This window comes from Bolinopsis microptera, chromosome 2, assembly GCF_026151205.1.
Source record: "Bolinopsis microptera isolate Bmic1 chromosome 2, MBARI_Bmic_1.0, whole genome shotgun sequence".
In the NCBI taxonomy this organism is placed as follows: Eukaryota; Metazoa; Ctenophora; class Tentaculata; order Lobata; family Bolinopsidae; genus Bolinopsis; species Bolinopsis microptera.
Window position 1 is genome coordinate 11796059 of NC_087073.1, and position 25588 is coordinate 11821646.

Sequence of the window (25588 nt, forward strand, 5' to 3'; positions counted from 1 at the left end):
CGATGACACTATACTACTGGTATTCCAGTTATGATGGACATGGCAGTTCGAGAGTATAAATTCTCCTGTAAGGCTACAAAACATCTAAAAGAAGCCATTCTCAAGCAGGTAGACAACTACACATGACAGAGGATTGGAAACACAGCAAAGGAGTGAAAACCGAAATAACGACCGAACGGAATCTCTTCTATCTACAAAAACAAGCAGAAATAGACGCAATAGCACTCAGATATAACCTAAACTTAAAGTTAAAGGATAGCCCTAAGAGTAAGACATGTACGTGTGGCCAGAAATACTCGGCAAACCATGCGCTCATCAGAAAATGAGGAGAAAAGGTGTTACAATGCAAGGGTTCTGGAAGTAGAGAAAGGAAGCTTCACCCCGTTAGTTTTATCAACATCTGGTGGAATGGGTGGTGAAGCTGAAAGACTAGTAAAGAAGCTTGCTAGCAAGATGGAATACCACACAGGGCAACCGCAAAGGTATTAAGATGCTGTTGGATACATAAGGAAGCGCCTTCGTTTCGAAATCCTAAGAACAACAGTGATTTCTCTACGGGGGGACAGAGGTGCAGCAATAAGAACTTTGTTGATATAAATAGTTTAGATTTGAATTTGGAGCCACAAGGCTCCAAATTTCGGTCGTTGATTACGTAATCAAAATTTTCTTTTTTACCCTCTAGAACAATAACAATTTGACAATATTTTAATTCAAATTACACTCAATTTCACTCTGATAGTGATCAAATTTAGAAATTGATCGAACATCCGGCTATAATACTAATAGTAAGTAGTTTAGAAGGTGCTTGGCCGGATATCATAACAATGATTTCGGCTCATCATGATAGCATGATCAGGGTAGCATGAAAGTTGAAACGTAGATAAAAGTGTTTTCTGTGAACGACCCCATATAACTGGCGTCGCGCACGCAAAATAGACTCCTTCACAATCACATATTACCAATTACGCAATCAATATTTTAGCAATTTTACCCCCCTTTCCCCCCTTCGTAATCAAGACCCGACCCCCTCCCTCCTGACAGCAATATTACGTAATCATGGCCAGACCCCCCCTCCCCTTGACCTTTTTCCCTAGAAAACACTTTCATCTACGTTTCATTGTTCATGCTACCCTGATCATGCTATCATGATATTGATGAGCCGAAATCATTTGTCATTGTTATGATATCTGGCCGAGTACCTTCTATACTAAACTACTTACTATTACATATTTAATAGCCGGATATTCGATCAATTTCTAAACTGTATCACTATAAGAGTGAAATCGAGTGGAATTTGAATAAAAATATTGTCAAATTGTAATTATTCTAGAGGGTAAAACCCCCTCCTCCTCAGCCGAATACGTTATATATGTGAACGACCCCTAATTTAAGGCTGCGAAGATAACATTTCAACTCTGAACGATCCTTATAAATATAATATAACTATATCCTACCAATAAGATGTGAACAAGAAAAATGCAAATTTTAAGCGTAATGAATTTTATACAAAAAACCAATGCTCATTAATTTACACAAATAGAGGTGATATGGATAAATATAAAAGTAGTCTTTCAGATCACTTAGCAGCAACAGCCTGCTGCATAGCCTGTACTTTCTGCTGGTATTGCTGCTGCATCTTCATCAGTGCTTCTCTAGAGTTGCTCTGTTTCTCTTCAGAAGCTGAGATATTCTTATCGCATCTCTCCAACTCTCCCTTGATAAAGGTTATCCTCTTTTTACAGTGCTGATAGCCTCTGTTACTTCCTGTTTCACTAACACTGGTCCCACGAGTTTGAAAACCTCTGCGCTAGATTTGAGTCTGTTGAACTCACTGAGAACCAGTTCGTTCTCGTTCAACTGTGCGTCGAATTGTTGACGTGTTGAGACACATTTTTGGAATTCTTTGGTGAGGACCTGGAGTTTCTCTCGTTCGCTCTGGAGCTTCTTGACGAACTCTTGCTGTTCTTTTACTTGAGCCATATCACCTCCTGAATGGATATTTGGTTAAAATTGAATATGAAATGAATTAATTCGAAATATTATTTATTTCTTCAAGGATGAAATAGAAGCAAATCTAAGCAATAAATTTTAGCATCTGTCAATGACCCTGGAAGTATCGATCATTATTATCATCCGTAAAGAAAACGTGAATATAATAAAAATAGAAATTAAAAACTTTAGATAAACAACAATGAATGCATTTCAATGACTATAATTTAACAAGACCTCATCAACTTTTAAATACAAAGGCTCTGACAATGATTACGGACTGTCTTATCATTCTATCACATAATCTGTTGCTATCGGTTTCAGGGTCGAAGTATTTCAGGGTCACGACTCTCAACAAATGAAATGGCAACAACGATCAAAAACCCTTATATTCTCTAATTTCAATTTCTGCTACAACGCAGTCAGTCTTTAAATCAAAGCAGTTAGATTCCTGCTACAACTTCCTAATGACAGGAGTAGCGAAAGGTTTGAGATCTTCAGGAATGTCTCCTAATTCCTCCACATCATGCCACGTGTACAACTTCTCTGGTTTGATTGGTCTGAACTCTCCCAGTAGCGGGAAATCAAACCCGTCACCAAACACGCATAGCTCCACAAACTCCTCCTGTAATAATGATATCTGATAACAATTAACAGGTAACTCGGAGATCAGTTAAACAGAACGGCAATTTAAAAAACAAGTACAATTCAAATGACGAGATGAAGTATTTGTGAGGGAATATTCAAGTTATAAACGATTTCTACGCCTATTTATGAAGCAGGAAAGATAAAGTGATACATGACAACTGACAAGCAAGTGCAACTTGTGTACTGTGTACATAATATATTATGTACTGTGTACACTGTGAAGTATGCGTACGTTAGTATAAGAGTTGAGCAGGTCAATGGTTTCCAGTAACCACTCTGTTACTTCCAGTATTTGTTGCATTGTACACTCCCCTCCATCTCTAGTACTGTATACTATCCTTGCTACGGCTCCTGCTAACTCCTGAGTTATGTGCGGTGATCAGTTGGCTAGTCTGGCATTAAAAAATAGAGTTTTTATCATTGTTAATAATAGTTACCAATAGCTCTGAATTGACTCTTGAAAGTTGGGAAAATAGTTGACAACATGTAAGTTTTAAGTGTAAATATAATCTCCAACCTTGCCACTAAGAGATGTGAGCCCCTCGTCCAACCTAACATACATTGTCTGCTGAACATCAAGTGTTTTATTTAGAGCTCGTCTTCTTGTCTTTAGGTCTACTTTGTTTGAGCGCTGTCTTATTTTCAGATCTTCAAAGAATTTGGTTACCAGAACTTTCTTTCTTAAATGTCTTACCTGAAGATAACAAACAAATAATGATACAAGAAAAGTGAGGCGACACTAATAGAGTGAAAGATTTTTGAAAAGAAGTTGTCACAATAAGATGTGATTCCTTATGCAGATTTTAAGCCAATCCAAGATCAAGCCTTCCAACATACCAGTCAATTTCAAGCACGAATTCGGGTAAAAGGTGTGTGTACTAAATGTTGAGTGGAAGTCTTAATATTGATGGGCTACAACGTTGCTCAGGATGTCCTAAATAAAGTTGGGAGATCTACAGAACCTACCTCATCAGTAGGTAATTGTTGAAGTCTGAGTAATATGGGATATAAGTGAAGAGTAGCTAAAATAACATAGGATCCGAACGTATCGTCCATATGTAGCGACCTGACATAGTCAGTTCGTAACATTGAGTTAACAATAGAGTTCAGTAGCGACTCCCCCATAGTATTCCGAGCCATCTGTTGTCGCAGCATCAACCTGTCCTCTATCTCTGAGGGTAACTTGTTGTTCTTTGCCATGTAAATCTGCAGGAAAAACGAGGTCGAGCAACTGGTTTTAAGAGTTGGCTGCTTGGAATGAAATGAAAAGTATTGCACCGAGGAAAAGAAGTTAACCGCGTTTAAATAAGGGTGGTCCTAAGTTTAGTGAACCGTATTTTAAAGTTTAAAACTAACTGCTGGTAAGAGAGAGTTGCTGAATTTCTCTTTGATAGTTGGACGAAGTAGAGACATCTTTCTGTTGCTATGGTTACCATATTCGTTTCCATGACGACTGAATATACTGGAACATCGCCGGAGATTCCGCAAACAATACATGCTTTAGCTGGGACAATAATGTTAGAAATTATAAGGCAGAAAATATATTGTAAAATTCTTGATTATTTGCATTTCTACTCAAGCTGAATTCTGGTTCATTATGTCGCACTTTCATTGCATAAGATGATAGAAAGATCTATTTTTATTTCAAATTTATCTGAGAACCTTGTGCCAAAGCATTGACAAACAATCAAAATAGAGGGTAAATTATAATGAAATGAAAATCTTTAAATTAAATGATTTCAGATCGTTCCAACTATCCCTTATAAAATTGATTAAAACTGATCTAATTTTGTCGTAAAAAGACTGAAAATCATGTTTGTGTGAGCTCCAATAAGTTAATACCTTAGTGCACTAATTGCACAATAAAAACCAAGAGAGACGATAGTCGACTTGGCCGAAAACGCCAAAAATCAAGCCTAATCATATAATAATAAGCTCCTGGCAAATGGCAGTCAAAGCTAAAATTGCTGTTACAATAATAAAAACAACTGAGTGTCTTTTGATGTTCTAAAAGATATTAAAAATATGGTTTTCACACGGTAATGTCCACACGTCAGTAGTTGGAATCAGCTCCGTCCCAGGCACTTTTCTCGGCAGTTAGGCTGAACAAGCCGCGATGGAATTCTGCCAAAGAAAGAGAGAATCATAACAAACTAATGGCCTATTATTATCCAGTTGTCACCTTCCATTAGGTAAATTTCTCACAGAAGATCCACAGCCGCTAAGTCAGGGCTGTGAGAGAGTTTTGTTACTTCTTGCCGTTGAGGAGCTGCTGCAGACTGGTGATCTCGTGCTCCTCTTGTTCCCCGGTCAGAGACCAGATGTCTTGCAGTTCTCTTCTAGACGGATCAGAAGTAATGGGGGCCCATGGAGTGGTTCCCAGGGAGAAGGGAGAGGAAACACTGGAGGAGACGAACGCGTTGGCGAAGTCATCCTCTTTAGAGAGCTGCTTGGACATTCCATTCTGTAGAGACATGGGGACATGGTTAGTGTTGTTCATCATACTCAGGACACTGTTGATAGGGAACTGGGAGTTGTTGTTGGGAGGGAACTGCATGTTGTTGTTGACAGGGAACTGGGTGTTAGTAGCCCCGTTGTTGGGGCGCTGCATGAAGGGGCCTGTGAACATGGGACTAGGACGGTACATGCTCCTCTGGTCTACTTGAGGCTGCACGTGGGCAGATTGGGGTGGAATGTGGGGCATCAGAGGGGGTCCGTTAGCACGCAGACTCTGGAGCTTATCCTCAATGCTGACTTGTTGCAGGAACTTGCTGTTGACGTTATTGTTAGGCATGAACTTGTTGGAGTGGATGAAGGACTGGACACCCTGAACTTGACCATGAGGAGGAGGGGGAGGCATGAAGTTCTGGGGACTGAAATCTCTCTGCTCCGTCTTCCTGGTGTCATGTACTCCTGGGAGACTCATACCCATATCATGGTACATAACAGAGGGGTACTGAGCCTGGAGGAAGGAGGGTCGTTGAGGTTCAGGTGGTGGCATGAAGGGTGGGTCAGGGTTAACGGGGAAGGGAGCTCGGTGTTGCTCAGGAGCGTTCATCGGGTATGGTAGTGGAGCACTGGGCATCATCGGATATGGCACAAACATAGGAGATATAGGGACTGAGTTGTACTGGGTGTTGTTAACTTTCTCTTCTCCGAAACTAAGGGTCTTGTGGTTCAGGATAGCCTCCTGCTCAAACGCTGTCATCTTGTTGATGGAAGCCCAGTGGAGTAGATTCCTCAACCTCATCACTCTGATAACATCTAGATTTACTCCTTTATCACAAGCTCCCAGAACTTTCAGAACATCTTGCAGTGGCTCAAAGGCTCTCAATTCCTCTTCTTCCAGAGTAGCCTTAGCTACATTCTTATCATCAGGGAGATCAGCTTGTTTCTTGACAAATGAGTTGAGATCAGCCCACAGACTAGCTGGAACCAAATCATCTTTCTCTCGAGTATAATTATTCTGGAACCAGTGAGCCAGGATCACCAGAGTGGGTAGGATCTCTCTGGTAGAGTCCAACCTACCACTTTCCTCCGCTTCAGAGGCCAACACAGACATGAACTCTACAATCAGACCATAGACTGGTGTCTGGTACTCTTCTCCTTTTGAGAGACTCTGCTTATGGAGGTAGATCAGAATAGCACTCAGTTTCACAAACAAGTCCCCAAACGGACGGTTTGCTAGCTTCATCCTACTTTTAGCTTCCTCTAGAAAGTCCCGGCACAGTTCATTCAGTGTCATAGGTTCTCTTTCATAGAGCACTCTGAAGACCAGGAAGTTGAAATTAGCATACAACTTGTCAGAGGTTTTAACATCAGAAACACACTTCAGCAGCCAGTTGTCAAGGTTAGCTTGTCCGGCTGGGAAAGGGAAACTAGCAGCAATACTCCTAACATGAAGGTAGAGAGTCTCGATATCATCTTTGTTATGGGTAGCACTGAGGCAGGCCAACTGGTTGTACGGCTGACCGTTCAGAGGTTTCACTTGTAGAGCCTGGTGGTAGAACGCTTTAGCTCCGTTAGAGTCGTTGTTGTATCTTGCAATATCACCCAACTTCACAAGACAGAAGTGGCAGATGTACTTGAAGTGCTCCTCAACCATGCGGTGATCAACCTTCTCCTGGATCACACCCAGATAGCGAGCAGAGGGCATGGCTTTTATCTTCTTTCTATAGGTTTCACATAGCTCCTGCAGCAACTGGGAGAAGAAGCCAGTAGAAGCGTGCAGGAATATCTTGTGGAGTCCAGCAATGCTCTTGTACTGTGTCATGTGCTGGTGCATCTTGGATATGAAGTTGTAACACGTGTATCTCCACAAGTCCATCTCGATCCCGTTCTTGATGCTCATCTCCAGGTTGGTCAGCAGTAGAGCCCGGTACTTGTCCTGAAGTTCCTGTCTCACTTCCCATTTTGTACTGCCAATGTTAACGTCAGCTATTGACTGGATAACACAGCTCTTCTTGAGGAGCTCAGTCTCCGCAAACAGACTTTCAAAGTCCTGGGGAGGATTCGCTGGGCACAGGTCTGCATCGCCCATCAACCTAGTAATAGTAGCAGGGTTAGATATAGTGACGTATTTAGTAATAGTAATAGACTAGTAATATTAGCAGATATAGTGACGTATTTACCTAGTAATATTAGCAGATATAGTGACGTATTTGCTGTTCATCGTATAAGGAATTCACAAATAATTCAATACAAAAATTAAATCACGAGCATTTTTGAGGTATTGTAATGTAGGCAAGTGATGGACAAGGAGTAGAAGATGGATAAATTTCTAATAACAATTTAACATAACAACAAATCTGAATAAATTACATAAACTCGTTAAACAATGTTAGGCACCATTCCATTATGACTAAAGACGAGTTACGAGTCACGGCAAATAGATTACTAAAACTATCAAACAACAGTCACATACTCAGTACTCCAGGATTCAATTTGTTAAATAGGTCGACTCTGGGTTTATGGCACTATCCAAGAAGCTCGACCAGTGGAAATAAACGCGAATATCTCGGAGTCGAATATGGTTAGGGTTTGGTAGGGTTATGGTTAGGTTATGGTTCACGCGGAATTCTGCTGATTGGGCTGCTTGGATACTGCCGGTTTATGAGGGTACAAGGGTCATCGCTCGGCTAATATTAACGTAATGTACGTTAACACATATCAATTAATAAAATCTACAAAACTAAACAAGATAACAGCTCGGATGCAGGTCACGACGAAACAAATCATTAACATCAGTATAAATTAAACCTAAATTATAGTAAAAACAAACAAATATTTATAAAAATATACCTTCATTTAAACTTTTCTCTCAAATGCCAATACCCGACATCATGTTTTCTTTTAAAGGTACAAAGTTCCATTAATAAAGATTTAAAGATAGCGTTATCTGGAACACTAACTTTACTCTGAAACTCGCTTATCACCTGAGCTGTGGTCACCATCCCTTCCTTAGAGCTGATAAAGACTCTCAGCTGGGCTATCAGACTATAGTTCTTATTCTTTACATCGTTAGTTACAGGCTCGTCAAGACCATTTCTTTCTCGAATCTTCTTCAGAATAACTGAGGATCCGCTTCCATTACTGTTTGAACCGTTGCTCTTGTTTCCGAATTTAGGACGTTTTGGAGCAGATGAATCGCTTGTAGTTATAGCGGATTTTTTCTTTCTGATTTCATTTCTCGATTTAATGAGAGCTTTAGCAGCTTGAGTAGCGACCCGAGTAGCTTCTTCTTCCACTAGAGTGATGTCTTGATGCGTCTCCCCAACAATAGTGTCATGCTGCAGGGCACTGTGCACATTTGCTGAGTTGAATATTTTAGCAAGAGTAAACGTGTCATCCTGGTCAGCAGTGTTAGGGTTGTTTTCAGCAAGGTCAGTTGTTTCATATGATGACACACCCACAACAGAGTCAATATCCTCCCCATCAACCTTCACTTTACAGGACCTCCTCTTCTTTCCTTTCTTCCCTTTCTTCTTAGAGTGACCTTCACTATCCCCACTAGTATTTTCTTCAATGATGGCTTGTTTCATCAGTTTAGCTCGTTCTTTGACGTCTCTCTTAGTAATCTCAACATTCCTAGAAGCGAATATAGATCCTGTCTCAGTAGTATTCTTGTGCCCAGGAGTGTACGTAAAGAGATCCAGCAGCTGATTAGATTTGAAGAAACGGGATTGTTTAGGATCCTTTAAAATCTTGTTGGTAAGATAAGTTTTAAAGATTTGACGTTGGTACATCTTCTCTTCGATTGTCCCAGAAGTGAGAAGCCGATAAACGGTCACGTTTTTAGTCTGACCAATCCTCCAAGCCCGCTCCCGAGCCTGAATATCTGTACTAGGATTCCAATCAGGATCGTAAATGATAACTCTGTTAGCGCCAGTAAGGTTGATACCAAGACCTCCAACTTTAGTTGTCAGCAGGAACACAAAAATAGATTCGTCCTGGTTAAACCGTGCTATCAGACCCTGACGGCTAGAGATAGCGGTTCCTCCATCCATCTTCATGTAAGTGTAGCCGTGATTCTGAACAAACTTCTCAAATATAAACATCATTTTCCTGCTCTGAGTAAATAAGAGTGTCCTATGGCCTTGTTTCCTCCAAACTTTTAGCAACTCAGAAACAACTTTCAACTTTCCAGACCGTCTCACATGCCCATATTCCTCAGAAGTATCTTTCATAATGTCCAAGTTCCCCTGCATCGCGAGTAATGCAGACGGGTCCCCCGTGTAAATATCTGGGTGGTTGCAGATTTTCTTCAGAAAAGTCAACCCAGCGAAAGAGTTGAGAGTGTGAGTTAAGATCTTACCTACATGCTCTGATCTGAGAAAATTAGTGTACAGCTCCTCCTGGATGGGGGTCAGCTTACAAAATAGCACCTGCTCGTTCTTGGTGGGCAAGTTGATCTTAACATCAGACTTGAGTCGGCGCAGCAGATAAGGACCGATTGTCTCTCGTAAAACACATGCACATTTATAGGCAGTCTGAACTTGGATTTTGGATGCGTTAGTGTAACCTCCCTGAGTAATTGGAACTGAGAATTGTTCCAAGAACACCGGAAGAGCCCCGAGTTTCCCGGGGTAGATGAAATCAAACAAAGACCAGAGTTCTTGCAAGTTGTTCTGAATAGGACTCCCAGACAGTATTATTTTGTGACATGTAGTGTATTCTTTACACAGCCGAGTGATCTCTGATTGAGGATTCCTAATCTTGTGGCCCTCGTCCAATATAACGTAATCCCACGAGTATAGAGTCAGGGATTCTCGGTATATCCTAATACCGGAGTATGAAGTTACTAAAACACCGCCGTTTGCATTAGCAATAGCGTGAATGAGTTTAGATTTCTTAGACCCTGTGTAGGAGCCCGAGCCATGGAGAACAGCGACTCTGAATGTGGGAGCCCAGTTGTGGAATTCCCTAACCCACTGGTGCATAACAGTCGTCGGACAGACTATAAGAACCGGACCCAGCTTCCTTCGATTGTGACATCTGATCGGCACGTTTGACTCCTGGATGAATGAGACAAAGGATCAGAAAAACGGTTATTATAAAACATTATAATCAAGAAAATCACGATCATTACGCAACTATGTTCTACCTATCAAAAATGCTATTTAGGGCACACTTTTTTTAAATGATAAATTTTTCGCTTCTACTAAATAATCAGTTACTGAGGAAAAATAAACCATGGATAGGTGGTTATAACTTACAACGAGAGCGTTTAGAAATGTAACCATCTGAATAGTTTTCCCCAGACCCATTTCGTCACCTGAAAACAGTTTACCTTTACTTGCCGACAAAGAAGAACAACCACGAGGTTTAGAATTAAACGAGTCGGAACAGTCAGGATAAAGCGCCAGAAAGTAACAAAAGAAACAAAGTCCATAAATTCAACGACCAACTTGTATTATAAAATCAAACTAACCTAAAATACCGCCGCACTGTTGCTGGTGAAGCTCCCACAACCATTTGACTCCAGTTTGCTGGTATTTATACAACTTCTTCCAAGTTAAACGGTCCATTCTCAGTTTTCCTGGAATCAATCATTGCCCGTAAACACAGATATTTTAAGGGCGATCATGAAAGTCTTATAACATTTATGATATGATTTCAAAACCTTAGGAGAATAAGACGTCAATGACCTTAACAAACATATCTAATATTACCTTTGATACACTTAGTTTCGGAGTTGGTTGGTTCGATCAGGGCAACTCTCATCTGATAAACTTGAGGGTCTCCATCATCCTTGGCGACAGTGTCTATTTTTCTCCGTTTGTTTGACTTAAGTATTGGTTCCTTAACGTCATTATTAGACAAAGGCAGGGTCGGTTTCACGCCATTTTCACCGTCAGAATCGGAGTCTTCAATTTTGGGTTTGTTTTTAACATGGTCCTCTATCAGATCCATGTCAGGTTCCTCAAAATCAGTATCAGATCCATGATCGGGGTCGTGGTACTGAAGCAACTCATCATGGCCATCATCATGCAGCTCGGACTTTATTTTCTGGTCGTGTCCATTTTCCTCAATCTGCGTCTTCAAATATCTCTCGTATCTAACTTCAAACGGGTTTTTAAGTCCTGTTCTGATGAGCCTGTCTGCTTTAGACTCTTTGGGTGCCGAGAGAGAATTCAAGAACCCGTCATCCTCTCTGAAAGGACGGAGATCAGTTGCTGGCAGTCAGCTCCATCATAGTCATGGTTAATAACTACTAATTTAGTGCTATGCAAGTCACCCACTAATCACTATGCCACTAACCACTATGCCACTATTTAAGTATCGTATGATTCTACTTTCCAGGTATGCTGTTAAAAGGCCGAGTGGCATTGTAATTTAATAGACATTGACATATCTTGATATTGAAGACATAAATGGATAAGAGCGTCAAATAGAACTAACATTTCTAAAGCCTAATATTGTCAACTGGGATACAGAAATGCAGATTATATCCTGCTGAAGTTTATTATATGCATTTAACTTTGTCTAACGTCGGTCTTCAGTTTCCTTTAGTCCGGTAGACTATTTGCATGTGAAATCAACCGTCGAACGATAACGCTACTGCGCGGCTCAAAATAACTACGTTCGCGCGAAAACACGCGTCTTCTCCGCAAGTTTAAAACTTCGCCGCTTACAAAAACGAAATAATTTTATAACGAATTGCCACTGTTTTTTTGTTTAGTCATCGATTGATAGTAAATACGTTAACACAAAATAAGGTCCTTACTTTATAATTCGGGGAGGCGATGGAGGTCTAGGTGGCTTTTGAGGTTTGATGATTGTACCTCTTGGGGTATTAACGACTACTCTTCTTCTTGCAACAGGAGGAGGTTGGGGCGTGGTTACGACCCCTCCCTCAAGCCTAACCAGGGTTTCCTCTAGCATTCTCCTCTGCTTTATCACTACAGGGAGCTTGTCTTGCAGTGCTTTCTTCTCTTTACTAGTTTCTACAATGAAAGATTATCTTGAGTTACGGATGATAATACTAATTGATTAGTGAAAATGCTAACGAAAAACAAGTAAATTTTAAGAGGGCAAATTAAAGACTAGCACTAAAATTGGAAGCTGTCCAAAATTCATGAATCATTTAGGATAAAGAGTGCATCATTAAATACCTTCAAAGTATATATTGCGAGTTCCATAACCTTTGTAACTCTCCAGCTTGTAGTTCAATGCAGATATTTTTTCTTTTATTATAGTAAATTCTTTTCGCACTTTGGCTATGTCTTCTTTGACAAAGCGAACTTTTTGGAAATGTTCCATCTTTGCAATGGCTGCGTCTGCCTGAAATTACAAAGCAAAATAAAATTCTGCGCATTTTAAGGTATAAATGATGCAAGCGTCGCTTTCTTTCACTATAATAATGTTCACCAGAAATTGAAAACACGTGAAATTGTCTAAACAAATGTGATTGGCCGCAGATTTAACATTTCTTTCACCGATTTTGCAACTTTTATGAATAACCTGTTGAGAAACAGCCTGCTCCAAATCACTCTGATTGTAAACATCAACATCCAGATTGTGTAGATCATTTGATGAGCTCTGAGCAACTTTCTCCCGTTCAAACACCAATTCTGAGGGTTTTAAACATGTCAAAACGTTAGGAATTTAGATCCAAGAAATATCCTGATTTTGATGTCACGAAAGAAAGAGAAAACACGAAAGAAAGAGCTTTCGTTTTTAAAGATTCTGATGTTTGTTGCGTAATATCAACATTCATACACAATTTATGCTCTTTAGATCTAAGGTGACAAGTATATGAAATTACCCGGCTGTTCTGGATTTCGAGAAGAGGTAGGTCTGTCATCTAGATACGTTGCCATGGTGATCTTCTGTCCTTTATAACCAGCATCCACCCTCACATTCCTTCCTAACATATTGAGTGTAACATAACTTAAATATCTTAACGGTTACAAGGTTTAGAATGTCAAAGCGTTTAAATAGGTATTGGTATTTAGGTATTTCATTGCATTTTGGAAACATGATGCTACATTTTAAGTAGAGTAAAATGTATTCTTTTTAAACGACTCTGATACGATAAGTACAGACTGCATTTGCTCCTAGTCAGTAACGAGGTAACAGTTTAACAAGTTACAATTTCAAGAACATTATTAATTTAATAACTGGCAGAGTTATTTGATTTGACATTCTAACAATATTGAATTAGTGGGAACTGCAACGTGACATATTTTATAGGGTACAAGTACGTACTTGAAATATCATGATAATCTTTTATATAGTTTAGTAAAGCAAGATCTTACCTCTATCTTTAATTGGAGACACAATTAAAGCACGCAAGTTCTTCCACAATAATATGAATTCACTACACAACTAAACATTATACAAATTACAATATAAATAAGTTAAATAGTCTAAACATTACATCAAAATTCGAAAATCAAATAAATTGAGTAAAAGATAGGGGTCCATGCACAACATTTGAACCTAATTGAACATAGTGGAACAAGAAAGAATTAGAAAATCTAATTTAAGAAATATAACCGAAAAGAATAATCTCCGTCTCCCATCTATTAAATAAAATTTATTTTTTTCGCAATGAATTCAACATGAATAAAGGTGTCACAAGGTTGATATATAATAAAATCCTAACGGTCACTGGACCTCATTTAACAACTTATTCTTCTCATGATGAGTTAGAGCACCCTTGAAAAACTTCAGCACAAAAACATCGTTTTCCCCAGCCTGCAATATGCTTAATAACTTAGCTTCAGATGACGCAGCATCAATCATTGTCTTTACAGCAAGGAAATAGCTGATGGATCTGGAGGACCAATTCTGGATAACAGCCTTGAGAGCCGTGGAGTAAGTTTCAGTTTCATGTGACTTAGACAATGTTATCAGCTCAGTTATCTCTTCTACAATTCTAGGTGGCGGAACCATCAACTTATGGAGTTCTGGAATTTTCTTAACCTCAAACCTAAAACATTTCAACTCTCGTGGACGCTCCACCGCTGTCATGACGTCTATAACAAGGATCTGACCTGATGTAGGAACGTGAACATTGAGTGGGAGCCCTAGAAACCGACACGCGTAACAAGGTTCGTAGTGGTGAAGATACCCGAAGTTGAGGACACAGTTAGGAGGGAGGAACGAAGTGAGGACGGTGAGGATAGACTCTACAGTGGTGGGGTGCTGCCCTCTTACTACTATTTGGTTACCTACCACAATATTCTGGATTATCAGCTTTAGATCTCCCATTATCAACATCTCGTTTATCTGGAATTATTAGATTACATCAACTAAACCATAATAATAAATGAACAAGTAATTGAGTTAAGTTGAGGAGATGAATTTACGAGTTTAAAAAATTCAACCAAATAATACCTCTGTAATGTTTGTGAATTTAGGAGCAGGAGGTTCAACAAGAGTCTCAGCACGATCCCTAGAATACAGTTCGGAAGCCTCAGAGTCTGGTGGCTGGCAGAAGCATGCTTCTGGTTCCTCTCTGCTCATCTCGTCTACTTTACCAGGTGGTACTATTGTCAGAGGAAGCTCCTTAGTTTCTAAACCGTGCAAGATCTTCGTAAACCTGGACAAATGGAGATGGTGAGATCTGATAGGAGATCATAGCAAAATAGAGGAGCTCCTAGATTATCTCAACATGTAGAGTTAGCAAGAAAATATTTGGAATGACCAAAAGATCAGACGTGCCTACACTTTATATAGAATATAGCTCTTAGCAATAACTTACTTTTGATGAAGGAAAGTGTGCAAGTCACTGAATTTTAACAAAGTTCCCAAAGAACGAAGAGGTCTCAAACCGTCCGCCTGTCTAACTGTCTGTGATTCTGAGTCGTATATTGCTTTCGATTTATCGCACAGGATTCTGATAATTTCTCCAAACATAGGTTGAAGATATGATATGTATTCCAGAGCAGCAAATCTGTCTGATAAAATCATCATTAAAATAGCTCTCCTGGTCTCACCCCTAGCCTCTCGGTCCTTGATCTGAAATCGTCTGAATATCACACTTGCTTTGACCTGGTGACGGTTACTTGATAGAAACACAATATTGTTAGCCTCAGCAGACTCGTAATCAGCCCGATAAAGAGAGTCCTTGATTGTTGAGTAGTCTTTTTGTGGCGGAGTCGGGGTGCTAACATAGGTTCTGTGATTCTTCGTTTCGTGTGAGACTATGTGAGCTACAGAAAGAGGAAATATCTGGTCTGCTGGACAGAATTCAGGCTCTGACTGCCTCCGATCAGTATACTGGACGCTGAAAGTCAGAGTATATTAACATTTAGAAAACAAAACTGTAATATTGTGTGGTTATTAAATCTATGATTCACATTGTTGATGACTCACAACGGAATAAGTGGGGTAATAAATAAGATACCACAAATTTAATTGCATAATAAGTTAACAATACTCGTAACTCACCTGAAAGGAGGAGAAAATGAGTCGTCTATTCTGAAACCATCTTCATGTCGATGCTCGGTGGCAGGTTTGGGCAGGGACTGGGTGGTGAAGGAAATGGAGTGACCGCATTTGAACTCACAAAATTGACACAAGGTTAGCGTAGCAGGTACAAAGTGAGTGCTATCGGCCATACAATCCTGAATTTTAACTGGTTACAATCTTAAAAACAGGTATAATATGTATTATGTAGTATGTACTGGGGTCATGTTTTTGGGACAGTAAAGAAATAAGGCCACTTTGGATCTACAAGCAACAGAAAGTGTAGAATAAGAATTAAATTCATTTTACTCTTTCAATTTTTGGTCAGAATATTCTCTTTTAAGTGTAGTGCACATTATGCAATGCTCATACACACAATATATAGAATTGTTTGTGAGATTGAATTGGATTAAAAAATTTCAAAGATTCAAAGAAAATGATAATCTACTTTAAACAAGATAATATGGTTATTTGAAATGCAAGCTATTTAAATCACAGTAAGATGATAACAATTTAAACGATTTTCATGTTTAATTGAAATAAGCACACTCTGTACCGTAATCTGCAACACTACTAAGTTTGTGAATCACAAACTTATCACAAATTGTGATAAGGAGTGCCAAACTGCTGAGTGCAGCTGTTTGTAGCAGCTGTGTGTAGCAGCTGTGTGTAGTGAGTACTAGCTTTCATACATTGTATGATACGAGTATTCAAGAGTATGAAACTATTTAATAGTCAAATGTTTATCAAATGTTGTTATAAAGTTAGAGAAAGAAACAGCATAACGATATTTGTGAAGAGAATCAGGGAATTTTGTCTGCAGTATGACCAAGTAGTGTCCCTTAGAGATACACTTTAGTAGGCCATTCAATTTTAGTTCTCAAGGGCAATAAACTAGTGACCACAACAGCTGGACTAACTTATTCCATTATTGTATAAAAAGTATTAAAACAATATACATATTGTAATAGCAACAATGCAGTGACATGACCCTAAAAGAAATTAAACCGTCAACTAGGGGTAAACCCTTGAAAATCCAAAAAATTCCCTATCTACATCACACAATATGGCCTTGGGAATTTAAATTTAGGTATTAACTCCCTATTTCAGCAAAATTCTTTTTGAACCTCTGTCTCATTGTAAAAAATTACTGTAACTTATTCCATTGACTATTACCCATTAACAGATCAGTATTACAATTGTTAATTATAATGACTTCCTAATCCGGTTTCCTAATATGGCTTCCTCAACAACTCCTTTCAAAACTCTTCCCTCCTCTTTGAGGTATGGCCTTTGACGCCACATCAGAACACAAAAATCTTTGTCAAATAAACCTCAAGTCCCAGTAGTAGACACAAATCATTCAATAAAAGTAGTAGACACATATCATTCAGTGAAAGTAGAAACTCCTAATATTCATAGCCCTGTTGAGGCACCAACCAGAAATGGAATTGAAAATGATGTTATTTCCTCTCCTGTTGTGTATCCATGTGATAAATGCTCTCAAGATGCCTTGAGTGCGTTAAGTGCGATGGTCCCTGTGTTAAATGGTATCATACCAATTAGTGTTGTATGCACAAAAAAACGTTTGAAAAACTTGGGCAACACTCAGAAGTAATGTGGTTATATAAGAATTGTAAGGCCTTGGAGAAGAAACCGGTTAAGCTTGTTAAAGTTATCAAATGAGGTAATCATGCTTCTTTAAGTGAGATCTCTAATGCTGCTGATTTTGCCTACAGTAAAATTATGAAATGGACCAAGAACATGTTCCTAGTGCCACGGGGTAAAGTGGGCAATGCCTTCATCTATGAATTAAGCATATTATTCAGCCTGTTTAATGACAAGACTGAAGACAGAATGGGAGAGTGTGGCGTTAAGACTAGTATGTTTGCCCACCGCTTGCTAAATACTTTGAGAACACCTTCAGGGAACCAACAGACCTCTATGGAGGTCTGTTGGTGGATTATGCTCTTAGCACCAAGCTACTTATTGATCCCCTGAGAGACATCATCAAACAAGTGTGATTAGCAGATGATAGTGCTGCTGGAGGGAAACTGAAGGCAGTGTATAAGTGGTGGAACGAGTTGCTCCAAGTTGGACCTAAGTAAGGTTATTTTCTTAACCCATCTTAGAGCATTCTAGTAGTAAAGGACCCTCAATTGATTTACCAGGCCAAAGCATTGTTTGGAGAGTTCAATATGCAAATAACATCAGGCACCAGGCATCTTGGAGCAGTACTTGGCAATACAGGTGTCAAAGATCAGTACATCACCGATAAGGTCCAAGGGTGGTGCGAAGACATCAAGATGCTAGCTGATATTGCAGAATCTGAGCCTCAAGCAGCCTACTCAGCCTACATCTCTGGCATACAACACAGATGGAAGTTTGGCAAAGGACTGCCTCACATCTCTGAAGCCATGGAGCCGCTAGAACATGAGATTAGATAAAAGATTCTGCAATAGATGAAGGGCAGGAAGATCTCAGACTTAGAGAGAGATGTGTTAAGTCTACCAATAAGATTGGGAGGATTGGGCATTGGTTAACCCCAAGCCTCCAAGCTACTCACCACCAAGCTGATAAAGGCAATAGTGGACCAACAGGAAGTTTACACTGCATCCAGTAACCTCACCAAATCTGGGAACGAAATGAGCAATAATTGAAGAATTCCGAGCTCCAAGCCAAGTTTGACGCTATAGCTGAAAGATGTGGCACCTCCTCTAAGAGAACACTACTAGCAGCAAGAGAATTGCCTGTGGATGTTGGAAAACAAGTGATCTTGACCACCTTCTCACCTGTAAGCTAAGGGGCTACGTGATAATGACCCACAACAACATCAGAGACACAATGGCAAATCTCCTGCGTGAGGTATGTGAAAGTTGAACCCCAGCTACAGCAGGTAAATGAGGGTAATTGCCTCAACCCCAAGACTATAACAGGTGACCAAGCTTGGCTTGACGTATCTGCTAGAGGAGTTTGGAGTCTATTTGATAAGACCTTTCTTGACATGAGGGTTTCACACCCCAATTGCTTATCAAACAGGACAAAAACTCTTCACTGAGAAGTATAGAGAGAACGAGAGGCAGGAGAAGGATGAGTACTTGGAGAGAGTGTTGAATGTGAGAAGGTCACCTTCACCCTGTGTCGGCTGTATTTCTGACATCTGGAGACATGTTCAAAGAGTGTAAGCAGTTAAGTTTGTAAACAGATTAGCAGACCTCATAGCCAGGAAAAAGGAAGAGAGATATTGCCATGTAGTAGGGCATGTGAGGACAAGAACAAGATTCGCAATGTTAAGAACAACGCTAATAGCTCTACGAGATTATAGAGGCAAGAAAAAAAGACGAAAAAGGGGGGACCTCCAACCCATGTAGCTGAGACACCTCACAGCAAATAGACCAAAGTGGATCCCTCCTGGAATCATTTCGTCTGTACAATTTTACACAATATATAAGCTACAATAAATTATCTATAAAATTTACATAAACAAACTTAAGAAACCTCCTAGCTCGTCTTCTAGTTAGGGAGGATATGTCAGTAATATCAATGGCGTGGGATTAGTTTAGTAAAAGCAATTTGACTTCAAGAATCACTAGTTGGAAGCCTAAACTAAAGGATTTTTATAGGTGGCAATTTTTATTTTGGCGGGAACACCCATTATATACGGGCCAAGCCCTTTTTTAAAAATCCGAAAAATCCGAAATGCTTATATTGATAGTAGACTAGGCTTGTGGGGTACCAAAAGAAAGGTAATGACCCACTGAAGTCAGGAAAAATAAATGTGGGGTTCCCTGACCTTCCATATGGGCGAAAACGGCGAAATCGACGAAAACGGGCGAGAAAATGACATTTTTTGAAAATTGTTCTATACTAGGCATGTGGGGTACTAAAATAAGCGTAATGGTCCAGTGAGTGAATATAATCACCTTGTGGGCCTCCAAAATGTATCAGGTGGGCATAAACAGCGTGACTAGATTCGGAAGAATACTTGAATGTTCTGCTTGCGCTCAGAGGGTTATTTCATTACAGAGCAGTGCATGCATTTATTAATTTATATTATATCCCGGGCGTATACTAAGTAGGGTGGAAATATCTCATAATATATATATACTAGAAAACCCGTGGTCACAGGGAAGAAGGTAATAGTATTTTTATCTATCTTTAGTAGTCAGTTTTTGTCGCATCAGAAAATATCCGTCACAACCAAAGATACAGCCGAATTAAATGTAAAACACGTTAAACACAACGTAATTACCACAAAATCGATAAAAATCGCGCTCGTAAATATTTGCACGTGCAGGTTCGTGTACAGTGTACCAATCTTCGTTACCATGGTTACTATGCAATCTTTTGCTTTTTACGTGGGCGGTCGTACAGACAGACAGACAGAGATATATACAGCGATTCAGATGTAAATACTTCGGCGATGTGCGTACATGAACTCTTGGAGCAGCACCAGAAGCTGAGAGGAAAATATAAGGTGAGTGAACTATTACATTTTTACTGTTATCTATTTAAAAGTTCGAAACATCTTGTAGACACAAATAGAGGGAATGCTTAAAACCACATAATAATTCTCAGGCTTATCAAGCCACAGATGGTCTGCTGAACATCTGTGAACTTGGACGGGCGGCTGAGGACACATTCGTGACTGAAAGAATAATTGGAGATGAGCCGGTTTGGTCACCGATGAAGAAATTGAAGCTGTATCTTTTCAGAGACTCGGTTAAGGCTGTCAAGGTCAAGGTCGCCAAAGGATTTGTAATCATGAAGGAGGAGAGGGGCATGATGACCAAATGGATGATAGCCTCAAAGAACAGGCCTGAAATAGACCTTCAGGCGATCATAGCCAGGCATGAGTTCACAGTCGTGCCAAGGGCAAGACTTTGGTGATCATTTCGTCAAGCGTGTAGCTGGTGAATCAAGAGGCTTTGAGAATGTCCTGCTAGTGTTTGATAGATATGATTTCCCCATGTCACTAAAAGCAATGACCAGAGATCAGAGGACTAATGGAAAACAAGTGCAGTTCAGACTAGCTCATAACACAGACATAGGAAAGCTCAAAACAAAGATGCTACTCTCCCACGTCAAGACCAAAGTCACGCTTACGAAGATCCTAGCAGAACGGGCAGAGGAGGCATTCATAGCATCAGAAGCAAGCTACACCGTTGTCTATGGAGAAACTATCAAATCTAACATGGACATGATGGCAAATGAGACTGATCACACACAAGAGGAAGCTGATACCCTGATGATCAAGCTGGTCAATGTCATTATATCAGCAGTGACTTCATCATACATTGTCGTGAGCTCTCCAGACACAGACGTGTTTGTTCTCCTTCTATTACCAGCTCTCACTGCTCATCACCAGCGACAGACTGGAGTTGATGAATGGAATAAAATTGTCTTCAGAACAGGAACCAAAGCCAAGCACAGAGATCTGCCCATGGACTACTTTATTGGTAAACTAGATGAACACCATGTAGCAGGTATGGTTGGGTTTCACTCCTTCAGTGGGTGCGATCAAATAGGAACGTACCATGGTATCTCCAAAGCGAGGCTCCTCAAGCTGTATCTAGCTTCTACATCTGATGAAGTGCGCTGCTTTAGTATGTTAGGTGAAGATGATGTAGATATGGAAGCGTTGAATGTTGGTTTGGAACAGTTCCTGATGAAGGCATACATGACTAAAGGTATTGTAGCTGTCAGTATTGGTGAATTACGGTGGCAATTATTCAGCAAGAAACAGCTCACCTCAGAGAAGTTACCCCCGACAATGGGAGCACTGAAGTGGAAGATCCTCAGAAGCCATTATGTGACAATTGTCTGGAAGAGATCACTGCTGAGCTTTGAGGCTATTTACCCTGACCCTCTCCAATTTGGGTGGTTACCAACCCTTCAGGGAATGCTCATCTAGCCTTGGTGCCTATCCTAACAGATGAGCCACCGGTGCCTGAAGCCACGCTGGACATGACGGATTGTGGTTGCAAGAAAACCAAGTGTATTGCAGGGTCATGTTCATGTAGAAAGGTTGGCTTGAGGTGCACTGCACTGTGCCGCTGTGTAGATTGTTCAAACATCAGTGACCTTGACAGTGATCTAGAGATTTAGATTTTAGCTGACGTCTAATTATGAACAATGTGAAATCTGACACAAGTATACATGATTTAGAGGTTAATTGTATTTGATGTTTTCAGTGAAATTTTGTTGTTTATTTGTAATGTTGTTTGTTTATTTCTAATAAGTTGATCAGGACATGGTTTTTACACACAACGGGGGGAATGCAACGTCAATTAATGTCAATTAATGTCAATTAATGTCAATTAATGTCAATGTCAGTTTTGCAAAATTTTGGAATACTGACATTAATTGACACAATATTTTTCGACCAAAGATTATGTAGTTCTACCATATTTTTAGCACTTTAGAATGTTTATATCATCAATTTATTCACTACTATCACATATGGAAATGTGAAATGTGAAAAAAATTCAGATCATTAAACAATAAAACTAAAATAATACGGTTTTCCGAAATTTAATTTTCTTAAATGGGCGTGGCCATCCAAGGGCGTGGTTCTCAACATCATCAGAACTTAAAACCCACATTTAACGAAATGCCTTCATGACATTTATATTTGAATAACGAATCTTAAACAGCTAACATTACTCCTTCATACTAAAAAAGCCGATTCTAGATATTTTACCTGTATAAGAAACCAATAAAATATGGGCGTGGCCGGTGGGGACCGAAGATGGAAGAGTTGGAAGCTGAAATTTGTTTTGGTGGTCTTTGAACCTAAGGATCAACAGATAAGAACATACTCATAATTATTCAAGGACATTTTGTTTTTTTGAACCGGTCTAACTTACATAGACGTGAATATCTTGAATAATTATCGAATAATGATAATCTCAAATTTCAAGACAAATTAATGTCAATTAATGTCAATTAATGTCAATTAATGTCAATTAATGTCAATGTCAGTTTGGGGTTTTCATGGAATACTGACATTAATTGACGTTGCATTCCCCCCCACACAACTTTTGTCTTTGTTTTGTTTTCAAGAGGCAGGAAATAAAAATCATGAAAAACAAGAATTACTGCGTAACGTTCAATACAAAGTTTTTGGAAAATGTTTAGTCACTGTTATGAAACATTGTGAAAGGTGATTATAATCACTCACAGGACCATTACGCTTCTTTTGGTACCCCACATGGCTAGTATAGAACAATTTTCAAACAAGGCAATTTTCTTGCCAATTTTCGCCTTTTATGCCCGTATGGTGTATTGGGAAGAGCCAAACTTATTTTCACTGAGTTCAGTGGGCCAATACCTTTCTTTTGGTACCCCACATTATTATTATCAAAACATGTCAATCTTACAAATGTCAACAATCCTAAAATAATTTAGAACCTGAACGTGATCCTTTGTAAGATTATATGTCCCAAAAGTCAAATTGACTTGTACTCAAGTATAAAATCGAATAATTTACTCCAATAACCACGGTTACTAGCAAGTTCTCTCAAATGAAGAATATCATCATACGACTCCAGCAAGATGAAACGCTTCCAGAGGTCAACCTTCAGGTGGTGTAGGAGGTTACGTCTGTGAGCCCCGAGTCTACCAACTTCACTACACATCTCGACAGCAAAGCACAGAGCAGCTTGAGCTGGTGATCTTTCATCGCTCCTCAGTATGTGTCCTAGCATCTTCCACCTAGATAACTCAGCACGCTCGGACATAGGGGTAGAGTTACTCTGTTTGTAGAGGGTATCTTTGGACATCATACTGCGTGGCCAGCTGACATTCATGATCTTTCTGAGGTGGTTACGGTGACATGCATCTAATTTGTCCCAGTACGATTTAGGCATTCCCCAGCAACTAGAGATATACATGAGGATAGATACTACTTGGGCCTCATAGACCTTCAGCTTCTTCTGTAGGGGGATCTTACTCTGGCACCAGACCTTCTTGAAGTTCTGGAATGCTACATTGGCTAACATGATTCTTCTGGTGACATCTTTCCTACTTTCTAGCAGAGAACCCAACAACTTGCTACTGCACCATTCTTCATTCATTCTAAGGGGTTTACCATCATCCATGACCTCATCTTTCCCAGCTATGTAGACGTGTACAAACTCTGTCTTCGATTCATTAATATTCAGATTCCAATCTTTGAACACCTTAGTAGCGATAGGGAGGAGGGCTTCTAGAGTATCTTTGTCTTCACCAAGATAGTCGATGTCATCAGAGTAGGCATCTTCTTCAGGCATGCCGCTAGGGTTAATAGGAGGGGTTGGGCGCAGCGTCACGGCACGCAGGTGGTAGCAGGCACCAGCTAGAGTGATTGTGAAACAGAGGCCTGAAACGCTATCACCTTGGGGTCCTCCATTGGTGCTGATGAATTCAAGGGAGGTAGCGCTGTTGAGTCGCACCTTGATCTTGGTGTTGCTCAGGAGGAATCTCACTAGTCTGATCTCATCTCTTGTGCACCCTGCGTCCTCTAGGAGGTTGAGCACAGTCTGCCTACTGATAGTATCGAAGGCACTGGACATGTCTAGGCCCATCTTGTGGAAAGACCACTCTCTTTCTTTTACGATGCTGATCAACATACGGTGACACCATACCAGGTCTCCACAGCTTCTCTTCTGCTTGTAGGCAGCTTGCCATGGACCTGTGTAAGCGTCTACCTTTGCTTCAATTCTCCTGAGTGTAATGAGGGATAGCAGCTTACGAGCACAGTTACATAATGTCAGGGGTCTGAGGCTTTTCAGTTCACCAGGAGTCTTGCCAGGCTTTTGAAGAGGGGTGATGAAACATTCTCCGACAGCGTCAAGGAACAGGTTCTCTTCAAAGCAGGTGTTGATGATTTTGGCGTAATGGACACATAGCGCACTCCCACCATACTTGAGGAGCTCATTGGGGGTATTGTCAGGTCCATTGGCTTTGCCGTTCTTGAGGCGTTTAGCAGCGGTTTTTACCTCATATTCTGTGATAGGGCAGTCGAGGGGAGAAGTGGGACCTTCAAACGGATCAAGGGCAGGTTCATCTCCAGTCAGCTGTTCTTCATACCAATCACGGAGTACTTCAGCTTTAGCGAGGTCTGTACCAATGGGGTACCCATCCTTATTGTGGACAACTATAGGCTTTGTCTCTTTGGTCTTAGCTAAGGATCTCACAGCTTCGAACATTTGACGCGTGTCGTCAGTTGATGAAATTTCTTCAGCTAACTGGTCAGCCTTAGCACACTCTAGCTCCTTCAGTCTCTTTTTGATGTCTTTACCGAGCTTATTTCTCCGTCCTCGCAGTACAGAGCTATCACAGGGCTTGTTGGTGCTTGCCAGGGCAAGGCGTATATCGTGTCGTGTACCCCACAAGCCTAGTCTACTATCAATATAAGCATTTCGGATTTTTCGGATTTAAAAAAAAGGGCGTGGCCCGTATAGGGGTGTTCCCGCCAAAATAAAAATTGCCACCTATAAAAATCCTTTAGTTTAGGCTTCCAACTAGTGATTCTTGAAGTCAAATTGCTTTTACTAAACTAATCCCACGCCATTACATACCCTCCCTAACTATTCTGAGGTATGAGATTGAAGGATACGTCATCCAGTCTAAGGTGCTGGCCTTTTTGTCTTCCTTTGATTCCACTGAGTGCTATGAGTGTGCTTCGTAGCAGTTCAAACCTGAATCGTGTTCTGATTTCTGAGGCAAGAAAATGGACAACAAATATGAAACCCCTTTATCAGATTGTTCATATTTCAAATATAATATTGGTAGCAGTGGACAATTTCTGTTACCTGTGTATTGCGTTCTGCTAATTCATAATTGCATCACTTGATTTAATTGAATGTAAACATATATAGATGAGAAAGTATTTCCGTCACCAGTGTACCTTGCCTTGCTTATTACATCACATTATTTGATAGAACGTGTCGTATTCATATTTGTATTTATTACAATTTAACGTAATTATATAACAATTAACGTAATTATATAACAATCAATGAACACCAGCAGTGGAAGATGTTTGGAC

At 40.0% G+C, this 25588-nt stretch overlaps 4 protein-coding genes across 4 annotated transcripts; all 4 read right to left on the reverse strand.

Moving 5' to 3' along the window:
• Nucleotides 1-1477: 1477 nt before the first annotated feature.
• LOC134811442 (uncharacterized) lies at nt 1478-1980 on the reverse strand. Its single transcript, XM_063818274.1, is given in 2 exon segments — nt 1478-1749; nt 1752-1980. Coding segments are annotated over 2 exon segments (402 nt in total). The 3' UTR covers nt 1478-1576.
• LOC134811441 (uncharacterized) lies at nt 1478-4137 on the reverse strand. Its single transcript, XM_063818273.1, has 5 exons — nt 3994-4137; nt 3604-3843; nt 3155-3331; nt 2870-2998; nt 1478-2614 (listed from the first exon to the last, which is right to left on the reverse strand). Exons 1-5 carry the CDS (start codon nt 4132-4134, stop codon nt 2444-2446), a joined length of 858 nt encoding a protein of 285 aa, XP_063674343.1. The 5' UTR covers nt 4135-4137; the 3' UTR covers nt 1478-2443.
• A 3038-nt stretch (nt 4138-7175) lies between these two features.
• On the reverse strand, nt 7176-13030 carry LOC134811440 (uncharacterized). The gene is made up of 8 exons (XM_063818272.1): nt 12905-13030; nt 12601-12710; nt 12252-12420; nt 11864-12083; nt 10809-11290; nt 10568-10675; nt 10353-10411; nt 7176-10151 (listed from the first exon to the last, which is right to left on the reverse strand). The coding sequence occupies exons 1-8, from the start codon at nt 13011-13013 to the stop codon at nt 7941-7943; spliced, it is 3468 nt and encodes a 1155-aa protein (XP_063674342.1). The 5' UTR covers nt 13014-13030; the 3' UTR covers nt 7176-7940.
• Nucleotides 13031-13435: 405 nt separating this feature from the next.
• On the reverse strand, nt 13436-15715 carry LOC134826515 (folliculin-like). The gene is made up of 4 exons (XM_063838902.1): nt 15538-15715; nt 14849-15373; nt 14482-14686; nt 13436-14373 (listed from the first exon to the last, which is right to left on the reverse strand). Exons 1-4 carry the CDS (start codon nt 15705-15707, stop codon nt 13750-13752), a joined length of 1524 nt encoding a protein of 507 aa, XP_063694972.1. The 5' UTR covers nt 15708-15715; the 3' UTR covers nt 13436-13749.
• Between the last annotated feature and the right edge of the window lie 9873 nt (nt 15716-25588).

Bases quoted from the DNA above. Each gene is read 5' to 3' on its own strand.
- LOC134826515 (XM_063838902.1), bottom strand. From the start codon at position 15,707: ATGGCCGATAGCACTCACTTTGTACCTGCTACGCTAACCTTGTGTCAA. The intron at 14,687-14,848 runs GTAAGTTATTGC...CCATTTGTCCAG, and splicing joins CACACTTTCCTTCATCAAAA to GTTTACGAAGATCTTGCACG. The intron at 14,374-14,481 runs GTATTATTTGGT...TAATAATTCCAG, and splicing joins AATTCACAAACATTACAGAG to ATAAACGAGATGTTGATAAT.
- LOC134811441 (XM_063818273.1), bottom strand. From the start codon at position 4,134: ATGTATTGTTTGCGGAATCTCCGGCGATGTTCCAGTATATTCAGTCGT. The intron at 3,332-3,603 runs GTAGGTTCTGTA...TGTTATCTTCAG, and splicing joins AACAATTACCTACTGATGAG to GTAAGACATTTAAGAAAGAA. The intron at 2,999-3,154 runs GTTGGAGATTAT...CACATAACTCAG, and splicing joins TCACATCTCTTAGTGGCAAG to GAGTTAGCAGGAGCCGTAGC.
- LOC134811440 (XM_063818272.1), bottom strand. From the start codon at position 13,013: ATGTTAGGAAGGAATGTGAGGGTGGATGCTGGTTATAAAGGACAGAAG. The intron at 10,412-10,567 runs GTTAGTTTGATT...AACTGTTTTCAG, and splicing joins ACAGTGCGGCGGTATTTTAG to GTGACGAAATGGGTCTGGGG. The intron at 10,152-10,352 runs GTAAGTTATAAC...TCATTCATCCAG, and splicing joins CATTTCTAAACGCTCTCGTT to GAGTCAAACGTGCCGATCAG.